Source organism: Salmo salar, chromosome 19, assembly GCF_965601325.2.
Source record: "Salmo salar chromosome 19, fSalSal1, whole genome shotgun sequence".
Classification (NCBI taxonomy): Eukaryota; Metazoa; Chordata; class Actinopteri; order Salmoniformes; family Salmonidae; genus Salmo; species Salmo salar.
In genome coordinates this window covers 51,186,121-51,201,710 of record NC_138309.1, presented here as the reverse complement: position 1 = coordinate 51,201,710, position 15,590 = coordinate 51,186,121, and the positions used below count along the sequence as shown (strand labels likewise).

At 43.9% G+C, this 15,590-nt stretch overlaps 1 protein-coding gene across 1 annotated transcript in view; it reads left to right on the top strand.

Moving 5' to 3' along the window:
- The first annotated feature begins 1,812 nt into the window (after positions 1–1,812).
- Positions 1,813–15,590, top strand: part of LOC106578940 (metastasis-associated protein MTA3) — a 63,198-nt gene continuing 49,420 nt past the window's right edge. Inside the window, exons 1-9 of the mRNA XM_014158228.3 lie at positions 1,813–2,039; positions 8,545–8,612; positions 9,212–9,305; positions 9,488–9,614; positions 12,888–12,951; positions 13,073–13,190; positions 13,265–13,367; positions 13,472–13,571; positions 13,675–13,863. Of these exons, the coding sequence (XP_014013703.2) occupies positions 2,012–2,039; positions 8,545–8,612; positions 9,212–9,305; positions 9,488–9,614; positions 12,888–12,951; positions 13,073–13,190; positions 13,265–13,367; positions 13,472–13,571; positions 13,675–13,863 (891 nt within the window). The 5' untranslated portion in view covers positions 1,813–2,011. The remainder of the gene's footprint in view (positions 2,040–8,544; positions 8,613–9,211; positions 9,306–9,487; positions 9,615–12,887; positions 12,952–13,072; positions 13,191–13,264; positions 13,368–13,471; positions 13,572–13,674; positions 13,864–15,590) is intronic.

Here is a 15,590-nt window from a genome sequence, read left to right as displayed (position 1 = left end):
ATTGATGAGCAAAACAGCTCAACTGGACATGGGTAAATATTCAACCGTTAAAAGATTTAAGACCCACTACCACTCTGTTCACTATATACATTTAATAGCTAGGGAACTACCAACACTTATCACTTGAATTGGTACAGGACTCTCACTAATGGGTGCAACAAATATTGTCACGTACAAAGCAAGGCTCAAAATATGTTAATGACTAAGAAACAACAAAACCATGCACTAATTAGTGTTCAGAAGGTTTTTGGCACTCCAGAAATGCATTATGATATTGTATTCGGAATTTCAGTACATGTCTGGCAGCAATTGTCCAGTAAGTTAATGTAGAGTTTCAGGACAAGGTTTGTAGAATTCCTAAAATACAGTATGTTACTGCATTCTGTAGGGGTACAACATTCTCATTTACGGTTGCAACTTTACAAGACACACCTTAAAATATGTTAATGAGACAGAAACTCTTTCCATGCACACATTTTCCAATAATGCACCATAATTAATACTGTAAAAGACATTTGCGTTTTTTTACAGTGCATTCGACAGTGCTTTACTGTTGAAATTACAAAAGGTCTTACAGTGTGCTATAAAACAAGTATATGGTATTGTACTGTGCCTTCTATGGTAATCTACTATATTCAGGTTATACAGCATCATACTGTTGTGTAGCCTAGTGCAGTAAAGCAACATATAAGACATCTATAGAATAACCTGGAACTGCAGAATAGGCTATAAGGTGACGCAGCATGCGGTAACAAAGCTCAAATTACTTTGTGATGTGTGCTTGTGTGTGTGTGTGTGTGTGTCACGTCGCAGTAGGCTTAGGCTAGTTCCCTCAAATGATGTATATAAACCCTGGATTACTGATTCTATGTTTTGGCCATCAAGAGGCTTTGAAACCACCGGTCGGCCATAATGGCACTCCCCAGTAGGAGCAGTCCTCCATAGGAATGAATGGAATTCTACAGTATTTCAACTAAATCTTTCAGGGACAAAATTACACGTATTTAAGTATTTTTGTTGTTTTTTGTTGTAGTGGGGCCAGTAACATTAGCAATCACAAAAAAAGTATACTTTAAGGAAAATATTTATTTTTATTTAAAGCTCACCTAAATCATTTTAAAGTATGCATTAATGCCACAATATCTAACTTTTTTGGGAGCCGACCAAATTCACATAGAGATGTGAGTTATAGATCTTTCATTCTGATTAAAAGCAAGTCTAAGAAGCAATAGATCTGTTCTCTGTGTGCTATTTCTATGCTTCCCGATCTTAAGTTGCTTTTTTTATCTTCTACTTTCGGTTTTGTACACGAGCTTCAAACAGCTGAAAAAACAATAATTTTGGTTATGGAAATACATTACTCAGCGGTTTTGATGGTACAATAATTCCCTCCACACTGCTTGTTTTGTCACATAAACTGAAATTAGGCAAACTATTTGAATTTTAGCATCCAGGAAATGGCGGAGAGATTTCTGCATATTGCACCTTTAAGGTGTCCGTAATAGAATATGTATGGCAAAAACGAATGTAGACATTAATAAATACAATTCTATAGCTTCTAAAATATGTTTTACAACGGCGAGGAGTGCCAAGATGGAGACACGGTGGCTTCAACACAGCACCCCCTATGTGTCACCTAGTGTATATATAAACTGTTGGTTCCCTCCCCCTCTCCTCCGGGACGGTCACTAGAAGCCTATGGTTTCGGGTTGATCCGAGTCTTTTGGTTGTGTGTGTCTCTCTCTCTCTGTGTGTGTGTGTGTGTGTGTGTGTGTGTGTGTGTGTGTGTGTGCGCGCCCAGTACTACTGTATTGTACTGTGAGAAGGTAGGCAGATAGGGGGCACCGCACCAAAATCTCCCGCTCAACCCCCCCCCCCCACAAACTCACTTTCTAACTTCAACGTTTTTTTTTTAAACCGACCACAGGACTTTAACAACTGATCGCTTTATTTATTGATAACATTTTCGGTTAGTTTATGGTTTGTGTTTTTACACACCGGGAGGGCAGAAATGGCCGCCAACATGTACCGGGTCGGAGGTATGTCACATAGGGTTTTTGATGAAGTCGAAACATGCTAATTTTCTCTCAATGCCAGCGAATGTGTTATTTTCTCAGATATAGCTGTAGTGTAAATGATTATAATTGGCAGGCAAACGTGTGCAGTCATTTACAGGAGAAATGCATGGATTTCCAAATATTTGGGATTGTAATGGGTCAGGCCTTGCGACTATCGTGGCCATACCAGTCAGTCAGTCAGTTAGCCATTAGCTTGCATGTTACACCATAAACATGACCATTTTCTACTTTAGCTTTATGTACTCTTATTTTCACGTAAAATCCCATTTAATACACACATGCACAGACATGCATTGCATGATTTGTCGAGTGCACGTTGGATTGTCTTTATGATTATTGTTAGGAAGAGGTGCCTTTGTATTTGGCTCCTTTTTGGCACGCATCCATGTAATACGGCTCCTTATTGTGCTAGCTAACAGCTAGCTATCGAGTCCCCTGACTAGAAGTGTGCATGCTTTGTTGCCAATGCAATGAATTATCTTAACCGCTATAGCCAGCTAATAATGCTTTGTTTGACAGTGTGAGGGGAATGGCCCATGCATCTGTTTCTTGTAGTTTTACTGATACTCTGCTCCAGGTAGCTAGCTGTGCAGTTAGTTTTGCCAGGTTATCCACCTAGCTAGCTGTTTTTCTCTTCTAGCTAACTAGCTGTTGATTCCGACATTGTCTCATGGCGTCACGTGAACTAGTCTTTCACGTTTGCGAGACGAGCCAGTGGGGAAACAATATTGCCACGCCACTTCGATACAGAAGTTACTTTTTTGTATCGAAGTGACATGAAAATATTGTGTCCCATTAGCTACTGTTTATGATAATTATCCCAGAGCATCTGCCCTGGGCAACAAAGGCGGGGGTAAAGAAAGTATCTTGCATGTATAATAACGTAAAACACTGCTGGGTGAAAGGATGATCTGGAAACAATGTAACGATGCTTTTTTTTTTCTTATCGGCTGCAGAGTATCGGAATGTATGTCACGTGGATGTCTGATCTATTGTCATCTTTTTCAGAGTTATTTAGGGCTGTGTTTTCCACCGGATGTCACTGTGTGTTTGCATTGTATCAAGTTTAAAGTTGTCACGTACACAAGTACAGTGAAATTGCTTTTTTTTTTTGCAAGCGACAAACCCAACAATGCAGTAATCAATATCAACGTAGCACTAAACAAGGTATAAGAAAAACATTTGAGATTTTGTGTTACTGGCCTACACACAATACTGTATAATGTCAAAGCAGAATTATGTTTTTAGATTTCTTTAAACAAATTCATTAAAAATGAAAAGCTGAAATGTCTGGAGTCAATAAGTATTCAACCCCTTTGTTATGGCAAGTCTAAATAAGTTCAGGAGTAAACATTTGCTTAACATGTCACATAATAAATTTAATGGACACTCTTGTGTGCAGTAATAGGTTTGAACATGATTTTTGAATGACTACCTCATCTCTACCCCACACATACAATTATCTGTAAGGTCCCTCAGTCGAGTAATGCATTTCAACCACAAAGACCAGGGAGGTTTTTCCAATGTCTCACAAAGAAGGACAACTATTGTTAGAAAGAAGAAAAAGACATTGAATATCCATTTGAGCATGGTGAAGTTATTAATTACACTTTGGATGATGTATCAATACACCCCGTTACTACAAAGATACAGGCATCCTTCCTAACTCAGTTGCTGGAGAGGAAGGAAACTGCTCAGTGATTTCACCATGAGGCCAAAGGTGACTTTAAACCAGTTACAGAGTTTAATCTTAGCGCGGCGATCCCGCTTGCGAGATCAAATTCGACAACATCCGATGAAATCGGAGTGCGCCAAATACAAAATCGTAATATTAAGCATTCATGAAAATACAAGTGTCATACATGAATCTTTAGCTTAGAATCTTGGTAATCGAACTGCGTTGTCAGATTTCAAAAAGGCAATTACGGCGAAAGCATAGCATTCGATTGTCTTGAGGACAGCGCCTCACATTAGCATATTTTCAAACCAGCACAGGTGTCACCGAATAACAAATAGCGATAAAATAAATCACTTACTTTTGAAGATCTTCCTCTGTTTGCAATCCCAAGGGTCCCAGCTACACAATGAATGATCGTTTTGTTCGATAAAGTCCTTCTTTATATCCCAAAAACGCAGTTTAATTGGCGCCATTGAATTCAATAATCCAGTCCTTCAACATGCATACAAAGGATTCCAAAAAGTTACCAGCAAAGTTCGTCCAAACGAGTCAAACAATGTTTTTTATTAATCCTCAGGTTGTCTAATATCTAAATAAACAATAATATTTCAAACGGAGATTACTATTTTCAATAGCAAAGGAAAAGAAAAGACAACTTTTGCCCTAGTGCTCAACTTGGAAAGACTACAAATAATTCTTCATTAAAAAAAAAACAAGCCTAAAACCTTGTATAAAGACTGTTGACATCTACTGGAAGCCATAGGAACTGTAATCTGGGAGGTGGAAATTAGATCTTTCAATAGCATTGCATTGGAAGTTATTCGGAGCTCCAAAAAAAAACATTTTCCGCATCGATTTTCCTCAGATTTTCGCCTGCTATATCAGTTCTGTTATACTCACAGACATTATTTTAACAGTTTTAGAAACTTCAGAGTGTTTTCTATCCAATTCTACCAATTATATGCATATCAAGGCAGTTTACTTTGGGCACGTCAGACAGACGGAAATTCAGGAAACTAGCCTTACTCGCAGAGAGGTTAATGGCTGTGATAGGAGAAAACTGATGATGGATCAACAACATTGTAGTTACTGCACGATTTTAACCTAATTGACAAAATAAAAATATTCAAAAACATGCATCCTGTTTGAAACAAGGAACTAAAGTAATACTGCAAAAATGTGGCAAAAAATGTACTTTCTGTCCTGAATACAAAGTGTTATGTTTTGGGAAAATTCAATACACACATTACTGAGTACCACTCTCCGTATTTTCAAGCATAGGGTTGGCTGCATCATGTAATGGTATGCTTGTAATCAGTAAGGACTGGGGAGTTTTTCAGGATAAAAAAATTAATCTAATGGAGCTAAGCAAAGGCAAAATAAATAAAACCATGTTCAGTCTGCGTTCCACCAGACACTGGGAGATGATTCCACCTTTCAGCAGGACAATAACCTAAAACACAAGGCCAAATATACACTGGTGTTGCTTACCAAAATGACATTGAATGTTCCTGAGTGGCCTAGTTACAGTTTTGACTTAAACTGGCATGAAAACCTATGGCAGGACTTGAAAATAGCTGTCTAACAATGATCACCAACCAACTTGACAGAGCTTGAAGAATTGTGCAAATATTGTACAATCCAGGTGTGCAAAACTCTTAGACTTACCCAGAAAGACTCATAACTGTAATCGCTGCCAAAGGTGATTTTAGCATGTATTAAGTCACGGGTGTGAGCACTTATGTAAATTTGGTATTTCATTTTCAATACAGTAAGCAAAAATAATTCTTAACATGTTTTCACTTTGTCATTATGGGATATTGTGTGTAGATGGTAACACAAAATGTGGAATAAATCAAGGGGAATGAATACTTTCTGAAGGTACTGTATGTATAGGGGAAAGGGGAGTAGGTATTATATATTAAACAGAGTAACAGCAGCGTAAATTGTGATTGTATGTGCGTGTGTATAGAGTCAGTATAAATGTGTATGTATAGAGTCAGTATAAATGTGTGTGCGTGTGTGTGTGTATAGAGTCAGTATAAATGTGTATGTATAGAGCCAGTATAAATGTGTGTGCGTGTGTGTGTGTGTATAGAGTCAGTATAAATGTGTGTGCGTGTGTATAGAGTCAGTATAAATGTGTACGTATAGAGCCAGTATAAATGTGTGTGCGTGTTTGTGTGTATAGAGTCAGTATAAATGTGTATGTATAGAGCCAGTATAAATGTGTGTGCGTGTGTGTGTGTATAGAGTCAGTATAAATGTGTGTGCGTGTGTATAGAGTCAGTATAAATGTGTGTGTGTGTGTATAGTCAGTATAAATGTGTGTGCGTGTGTATAGAATCAGTATAAATGTGTGTGCGTGTGTATAGAGTCAGTATAAATGTGTGTGTGTGTGTGTATAGAGTCAGTATAAATGTGTGTGTGTGTGTGTGTATAGAGTCAGTATAAATGTGTGTGTGTGTGTGTGTATAGAGTCAGTATAAATGTGTGTGCGTGTGTATAGAGTCAGTATAAATGTGTGTGTGTGTGTGTGTATAGAGTCAGTATAAATGTGTGTGCGTGTGTAAAGAGTCAGTATAAATGTGTGTATAGAGTCAGTATAAATGTGTGTATAGAGTCAGTATAAATGTGTGTATAGAGTCAGTATAAATGTGTGTGCGTGTGTATAGAGTCAGTATAAATGTGTGTGTGTAGAGTCAGTATAAATGTGTGTATAGAGCCAGTATAAATATGTGTGTGTGTGTGTAGAGTCAGTATAAATGTCTGTGCGTGTGTATAGAGTCAGTATAAATGTGTGTGTGTATAGAGTCAGTATAAATGTGTGTAAAGAGTCAGTATAAATGTGTGTGTGTATAGAGTCAGTATAAATGTGTGTGTGTGTATAGAGTCAGTATAAATGTGTGTGTGTGTATAGAGTCAGTATAAATGTGTGTGTATAGAGTCAGTATAAATGTGTGTGCGTGTATAGAGTCAGTATAAATGTGTGTGCGTGTATAGAGTCAGTATAAATGTGTGTGCGTGTATAGAGTCAGTATAAATGTGTGTGCGTGTGTATAGAGTCAGTATAAATGTGTGTGTGTATAGAGTCAGTATAAATGTGTGTGTGTGTATAGAGTCAGTATAAATGTGTGTGCGTGTATAGAGTCAGTATAAATGTGTGTGCGTGTTACGTGGTTGTTGGAAGTGTCAGTGGGCGTGTGTGTGTAGACTCCTGTAAGTGCAACTCAGTCTGTGTAGCCATTCTGTTAGCTATTTAGCAGTCTTGTGGCTTGGGGATAGAAGCTGTTCAGGAGCCTGTTGGTGCCAGACTTGATGCACCGGTACTGCTGTTATAGAGGTCCTGGATGGCAGGGAGCGATGCTGTTGCCAAACCAAGCAGCGATGCACCTGTAAAACATTTTGAGGATTTGAGGGTCCATGCCAAACCTGTTCAACTTCCTGAGTCGGAAAAGGCACTTTTGCGCCTTCTTCACGACTGTGTGAGTGGACCATTTTAAGTCCTTAGTGATTTGGACACCAAGGAACTTAAGGCTCTCGGTCCACTCCACTGCAGCCCCGTGGATGGGGGCGTGCTCACCTCCTCCCCCCTTGTTGTGATCAGCTCCTTGGTCTTACTGACTTTGAGGGAGAGGTTGTTGTCCCGGCACAACTCTGCCTTGTCACTGACCTACACCCTTTAGACTGTCATTGTCGCCGGTGATCAGGCCTTCCACCGTTGTGTCGTCAGCAAACTTGATGATGGTGACGGAGTCGTGCGTTGCCACGCAGTCGTGGGTGAACAGGGAGTACAGGAGGGGACTAAGCACACACCCCTGTGGGGCCCCTGTGTTGAGTGTCAGCGTGGCGGAGGTGATTTTGCCTACCCTCACCACCTGGGTCAGGAAGTCCAGGATCCAGTTGCAGAGGGGGAGGTGTTCGTTCCAGGGTCCCGAGCTTGATGACGATCTTGGAGGGACAATGGTGTTGAACGCTGAGCTGTAGTCAATGAACAGCATTTTCATATGTATTCCTCTTATCTAAGTGGGTGAAGGCAGTGTGGAGTTTGCATCGTCTATGGATCTGTTGGAGCAGTATGCTAACTGGAGTGGGTCTAGGGTGTCTGGGGTGATGGAGTTGATGTGTGCCATAACCAGCCTCTCAAAGCACTTCATGATTACAGATGTGAGAGCTACAGGGTGATAGTCATTGTGGCATGAAGCCTTAGAGTTCTTAGGAACAGGAATGATGATAGTCATTTTAAGACGTGGGGATTACAGACTGGGACAAGGAGAGGTTGAAAATGACTCAATCAATATTATACTATATAATATTATAGCTACTCTGTTAATGTGTAATCTGGCTATTGGACTACTTATGCCTGGACCTGGGCCTGTGTGTGTCTAGTAACGTAGCAAGCCTATTTGATGATGGTTGACATGCTTCTATAGGTAAGATATCAGGTAGGTGTGCCACTCAGACCTGATTGACTTGTTCAACTGTGAGCAGAACCAACAACTCTCAGAAAGAGTTTGTGTTTGGCTGCATGTTCCCTGTCTCCCTTTATTTGACTACTGCAGCCTCTGCCAAGGGTTTTGGATCTTTATGGCACAGCCAGGATGCAGTGGCCTGGCTCGCTAACTGCAGGGTCACTGGTTCAAGCCCCATTGGGTTGTTCTCCCCTGTTGTTGAATTAGGTGTTAGAACAGGGCTGGAATAAAAGCCTGCACACCCAGTAGCTGGAGTGGTTATACAGTAAGTTATATGGCAGGCAGTGTGTCAATGTGATATTGTATTCTCTTCCAGACTATGTATTCATTGAGAATTCCTCCAGCAACCCTTACCTGATCCGCCGGATAGAAGAACTAAACAAGGTACTGCCCGCCCTGGGGGATGTGTGTGTGTGTGTGTGTGTGTGTGTGTGTGTGTGTGTGTGTGTGTAGGTAATTAAAGTACTCTGGCCTATGTGCCTAGCGGTGAATAGCTGCCTCTCTGTCCTGTGACTTTTCCTGTCCTGCGCTAGTGAGTGTGAGATTGTGTGTGTAATATGATGCTTAGCGACAGATGTTACCTGCCTTCAACTGTCATTTCCATGGCAACCGGAAGGTGAGAATGGGCACACCTCTTCCCCCCCCCTCTCTCCCTCAGTACCGCCCTCTGTCCTCTTCATCTATACCTCCTTCCCTCTTCATCCGTACCTCCTTCGCTCTCTCCTCTCTTCCTCCATGCCCTTCCATCAACGTGTTTCATCTCAGAGGAGACAAAACATCTGCCTGCCCAGTGTCAGGGAGAAAAGTCTCATGGGAAATTAAAATGTTGGTCTTCTTTGTTAGTTAGTCATTGTATTTCCCTGCCTCTCTCTCTAAATGCAATTCAAGACGCTGTTTTTAAAGTGTTGGAACTCTCTTTCCCCCTCCCATAAACAGCCAGTCGTAAATTTGAGTAGTGTTTAACCTCTCCTCTCACTCTTCAGACGGCCAGTGGCAATGTGGAGGCCAAGGTGGTGTGTTTCTACAGAAGGAGAGACATCTCACACAGCCTCATACAGTTGGCTGACAAACACGCACGTAGGTGGCCCTGTGTGTGTGTGTGTGTGTGTGTGTGTGCGTGCGTCAGTCTGTCCGTCCATGCGTATGCTTTTGTGTATCAGTGTAACAGTAGGGGGTAGCTGAATGTCTGCAGAGTTTCCTGATCCATATAACAGGGGTCCAGGCTCAGACAGTCATGTTTTGTGTGTGTGAACATACAGAGGACCTAGAGGAGGAGAAAGAGAGTCCGTCGGAGGCGGACCTGACAGACAAACAGGAACACCAGTTACGCCACAGAGAACTGTTCCTCTCGCGCCAGTATGAGAGTCTACCAGCCACACACATCAGGTACACTCACTCATTTACACACACACACACACACACACACACACACACACACACACACACACACACACACACACACACACACGATAGAGACATGACGGTCATGGAATTTTGGATGACTGCAATTGGTCAGCCAAATGACCGAAGGCATCTTAATATCCGTTCGAATAGCAAAAAAAATACAGTTGAAGTCAGAAGTTTACATAAACTTAGGTTGGAGTCATTAAAACTCGTTTTTCAACCACTCCACAAATTTCTTGTTAACAAACTATAGTTTTGGCAATTCGGTTAGGACATCTACTTTGTGAATGACACAAGTCATTTTTCCAACAATTGTTTACAGACAGATTATTTCACTTATAATTCACTGAATCACAATTCCAGTGGGTCAGAAGTTTACATACACTAAGTTGACTGTGCCTTTTTTAAACAGCTTGGAAAATTCCAGAAAATGATGTCATGGCTTTAGAAGCTTCTGATAGGCTAATTGACATCATTTGAGTCAATTGGAGGTGTACCTGTGGATGTATTTCAAGGCCTACCTTCAAACTCAGTGCATCTTTGCTTGACAAGGCAACCAAAGACTTGTTTGCTACAACACCTTGCTTGTTTCAGCAACGTTTCATCACGTTACAGCAGAAACAGACTCAACCCCATGAATTCCTGGCATCTCATTTTCAATCAGCTGTTTGTTACACACACACACACACACACACACACACACACACACACACACACACACACACACACACACACACACACACAGTGTCTTCACAAAGTATTCAGACCCCTTGACTTTTTCCACATTTTGTTATGTTACAGCCTTATTCTAAAATGGATAAATATTTATAGGATTTTTTTCTCAGCAATCTACACACAATACCCAATAATGACAAAGTGAAAACGTGTTTTAGATTTTTTTGAGCAAATAAAATAAAATAAAAACCTTTTATTTACATGAGTATTTAGACCCTTTGCTATGACACTATAAATTGAGCTCAGGTGCATCCTGTTTCCATTGATCATCCTAGATGTTTCTACAACTTGATTGGAGTCCACCTGTGGTAAATTCAATTAATTGGACATGATTTGGAAAGGCACACACCTGTCTATATAAAGTCCCACAGTTGACAGTGCATGTCAGAGCAAAAACCTAGCCATGATGTCGAAGGAATTGTATGTGGAGCTCCACAACAGGATTGTTTTTAGGCACAGTTCTGGGGAAGGGTACTAAAACATATCTGCAGCATTGAAGGTGCCCAAGAACACAGTGGCCTCCATCATTCTTAAATGGAAGAAGTTTGGAACCCCCAAGACTCTTCCTAGAGCTGGCCGCCTAGCCAAACTGAGCAATCGGGGGAGAAGGGCGGTGACCAAGAACCCGATTATCACTCTGACAGAGTTCTAGAATTCCTCTGTGGAGATGGGAGAACCTTCCAGAAGGAGGACAACCTCTGCAGCACTCCACCAATCAGGCCTTTATGGTAGAGTCACCAGACAGAAGCCACTCCTCAGTAAAAGGCACATGACAGCCCGCTTGGAGTTTGCCAAAAGGCGCCTAAAAAGACTCAGACCATGAGAAACAAGATTAGCTGGTCTGATGAAACCAAGATTGAACTCTTTGGCCTGAACGCTAAGCGTCACGTCTGGAGGAAACCTGGCACCATCCCTACGGTGAAGCATGGTGGTAGCAGGATCATGCTGTGGGGATGTGTTTCAGCTGCAGGGACTGGGAGACAAGTCAGGATCGAGGCAAAGATGAACGGAGCAAAGTACAGAGAGATCCGTGATGAAAACCTGCTCCATAGCGTTCAGGAGCTTAGAGTGGGATGCAGGTTCACCTTCCAACAGAACAATGACCCTATACACACAGCCAAGACAATGCAGGAGTGACTTCGGGACAGGTCTCTGAATGTCCTTGAGTGGCCCAGCCAGAGCCCGGATTTGAACTCGATCGACCATCTCTGGAGACCTGAAAATAACAACACTCCCCATCCAACCTGACAGAGCTTAAGAGGATCTGCAGAGAAGAATGGGAGAAACTTACCAAATGCAGGTGTGCCAAGCTGGTAGCGACATACCCAAGAAGACTTGAGGCTGTAATCGCTGGCAAAAGTGCTTCAACAAAGTACTGCGTAAACAGTCTGAATACTTATGTGATATTTCAGTTTTTATTATTTTTTAAATATAAATTGGCAAAAATTGATAACCAGTTTTTTCTTTATTATGGGGTATTGTGTGTAGATTGATGATGAAGAAAAACAATTTGATAAATTTTAGAATAATGCTGTAATGTAACAAAATGTGGAAAATGTCAAGGGGTCTGATTACTTTCCGAATGCACTGTGTCAGTGGAGGCTGCTGAGGGGAGGACGGAGTGGAGGCAGTGGAGGCTGCTGAGGGGAGGACGGAGTGGAGGCAGTGGAGGCTGCTGAGGGGAGGACGGAGTGGAGGCAGTGGAGGCTGCTGAGGGGAGGATGGAGTGGAGGCAGTGGAGGCTGCTGAGGGGAGGACGGAGTGGAGGCAGTGGAGGCTGCTGAGGGGGGGACGGAGTGGAGGCTGCTGAGGGGAGGACGGAGTGGAGGCAGTGGAGGCTGCTGAGGGGAGGACGGAGTGGAGGCTGCTGAGGGGAGGACGGAGTGGGGGCTGCTGAGGGGAGGACGGAGTGGGGGCTGCTGAGGGGAGGACGGAGTGGGGGCTGCTGAGGGGAGGACGGAGTGGGGGCTGCTGAGGGGAGGACGGAGTGGGGGCTGCTGAGGGGAGGACGGAGTGGGGTCTGCTGAGGGGAGGACGGAGTGGAGGCTGCTGAGGGGAGGACGAAGTGGGGGCTGCTGAGGGGAGGACGGAGTGGGGGCTGCTGAGGGGAGGACGGAGTGGGGGCTGCTGAGGGGAGGACGGAGTGGGGGCTGCTGAGGGGAGGACGGAGTGGGGGCTGCTGAGGGGAGGACGGAGTAGGGGCTGCTGAGGGGAGGACGGAGTGGAGGCTGCTGAGGGGAGGACGGAGTGGGGGCTGCTGAGGGGAGGACGGAGTGGAGGCAGTGGGGGCTGCTGAGGGGAGGACGGCTCATAATAATGACTGGAACGTATCATTTTATTTTCATGACTGTCTTCATCCATAACCGTCGGTGACACCGTTATACAGTAATTGTGCCAGCACTAACACACACACACATCCCCCCTGCTGTAACAGGCAGTACCCTAGGATGCACACTCACCCAGCCATTAAACCGTGTACCACAGACAACAGTGCTCATCCCCCCCATCTCTCTCTTTTAGGGGGAAGTGTAGTGTGGCATTGTTGAATGAGACGGAAGCTGTTCTCTCCTACCTGGACAAAGAGGTAAGAGGGGTTGTGTGTAGGTGTTGGTAGGTCCACACCTGCCAATAAAATGCCTCCCATACCATTCTCATGTGTCAGCTTTGTGTGTGTATATATTGTAAAACATCTGTGTTTTCCATAGGATATGTTTTTCTACTCGCTGGTCTACGACCCGACCCAGAAGACACTGTTGGCTGATAAAGGAGAGATCAGAGTGGGACCACGCTTTCAGGCCGACGTACCTGACATGCTACAGGAGGGTAGGCGCGCACGCGCACACACAGACACACACAACCCCCCCCCCCCCTCTCTCTGACTGACTATCTCTTCGTAGGTGACTCAGATGAACGTGACCAATCAAAGCTAGAGGAGAAGCTATGGGATCCTGACTGTCCTCTCTCCAGCAAACAGATAGACCAGTTCCTGGTGGTGGCACGGTACGACCTTTAACCTCTCATCCCTGACCTCTCGGTTCGTTTTCCGTACCGAAGACCCCGGACCCTTGATCTCTAGCCCTGACATTAAAACTATGTGCTTGTAGGGCGGTGGGGACGTTTGCCAGGGCGCTGGACTGTAGCAGCTCGGTCAGACAGCCCAGTCTACATGCGAGTGCAGCCGCCGCCTCACGAGACATCACACTGGTGATAGACACACACACTTTTGTATTGTCCCGAGTTTGACTGTTCGTCTAAGGATGTAACCTTCTCTAACTTTATATCTGCCTGTGTGTGTCCCTGTGTGTAGTTCCACGCGATGGACACGCTGCATCGTCATGGTTACGACCTGTCCAGTGCGTTGAGTGTGTTGGTGCCGTCTGGTGGGCCGGTGCTGTGTCGGGACGAGATGGAGGAGTGGAGCGCTTCGGAGGCAGCCATGTTTGAAGAGGCTCTGGAAAAATACGGAAAGGACTTCAACGACATAAGACAAGACTTCGTAAGTCACAGTCTCAGTGTGTGTGTACATAGTTTTTAGTGTCACGTGCACATGTACAGTGAAATGCCTTTCTTGCTCGTTCCCAACAATGCAGTAAGTAACCAATATCAGTAGTACTATAAAATACTATAGTATGGTAGAACAAAAACACAGGAGAATGTAAGAAGCTATATACAGGGTCACTTCCAATACCTTATTCACAGAGTGCACAGATACTGGAGTGATGGAGGTAGATATGTATAGGGGTAAGGGGACAGGGATACTGGAGTGATGGAGGTAGATATGTATAGGGGTAAGGTGACAGGGATACTGGAGTGATGGAGGTAGATATGTATAGGGGTAAGGGGACAGGGACACTGGAGTGATGGAGGTAGATATGTATAGGGGTAAGGGGACAGGGATACTGGAGTGATGGAGGTAGATATGTATAGGGGTAAGGGGACAGGGATACTGGAGTGATGGAGGTAGATATGTATAGGGGTAAGGGGACAGGGATACTGGAGTGATGGAGGTAGATATGTATAAGGGTAAGGGGACAGGGATACTGGAGTGATGGAGGTAGATATGTATAGGGGTAAGGGGACAGGGATACTGGAGTGATGGAGGTAGATGTATAGGGGTAAGGGGACAGGGATACTGGAGTGATGGAGGTAGATATGTATAGGGGTAAGGGGACAGGGATACTGGAGTGATGGAGGTAGATATGTATAGGGGTAAGGGGACAGGGATACTGGAGTGATGGAGGTAGATATGTATAGGGGTAAGGGGACAGGGATACTGGAGTGATGGAGGTAGATATGTATAGGGGTAAGGGGACAGGGATACTGGAGTGATGGAGGTAGATATGTATAGGGGTAAGGGGACAGGGATACTGGAGTGATGGAGGTAGATATGTATAGGGGTAAGGGGATACTGGAGTGATGGAGGTAGATATGTATAGGGGTAAGGGGACAGGGATACTGGAGTGATGGAGGTAGATATGTATAGGGGTAAGGGGACAGGGATACTGGAGTGATGGAAGTAGATATGTATAGGGGTAAGGGGACAGGGATACTGGAGTGATAGTGGTAGATATGTATAGGGGAAAGGGGACAGGGATACTGGAGTGATGGAGGTAGATATGTATAGGGGTAAGGGGACAGGGATACTGGAGTGATGGAGGTAGATATGTATAGGGGTAAGGGGAAACTGGAGTGATGGAAGTAGATATGTATAGGGGTAAGGGGACAGGGATACTGGAGTGATGGAGGTAGATATGTATAGGGGTAAGGGGACAGGGATACTGGAGTGATGGAGGTAGATATGTATAGGGGTAAGGGGACAGGGATACTGGAGTGATGGAGGTAGATGTGTATAGGGGTAAGGGGACAGGGATACTGGAGTGATGGAGGTAGATATGTATAGGGGTAAGGGGACAGGGATACTGGAGTGATGGAGGTAGATATGTATAGGGGTAAGGGGACAGGGATACTGGAGTGATGGAGGTAGATATGTATAGGGGTAAGGGGATACTGGAGTGATGGAAGTAGATATGTATAGGGGTAAGGGGACAGGGATACTGGAGTGATAGTGGTAGATATGTATAGGGGAAAGGGGACAGGGATACTGGAGTGATGGAGGTAGATATGTATAGGGGTAAGGGGACAGGGATACTGGAGTGATGGAGGTAGATATGTATAGGGGTAAGGGGACAGGGATACTGGAGTGATGGAGGTAGATATGTATAA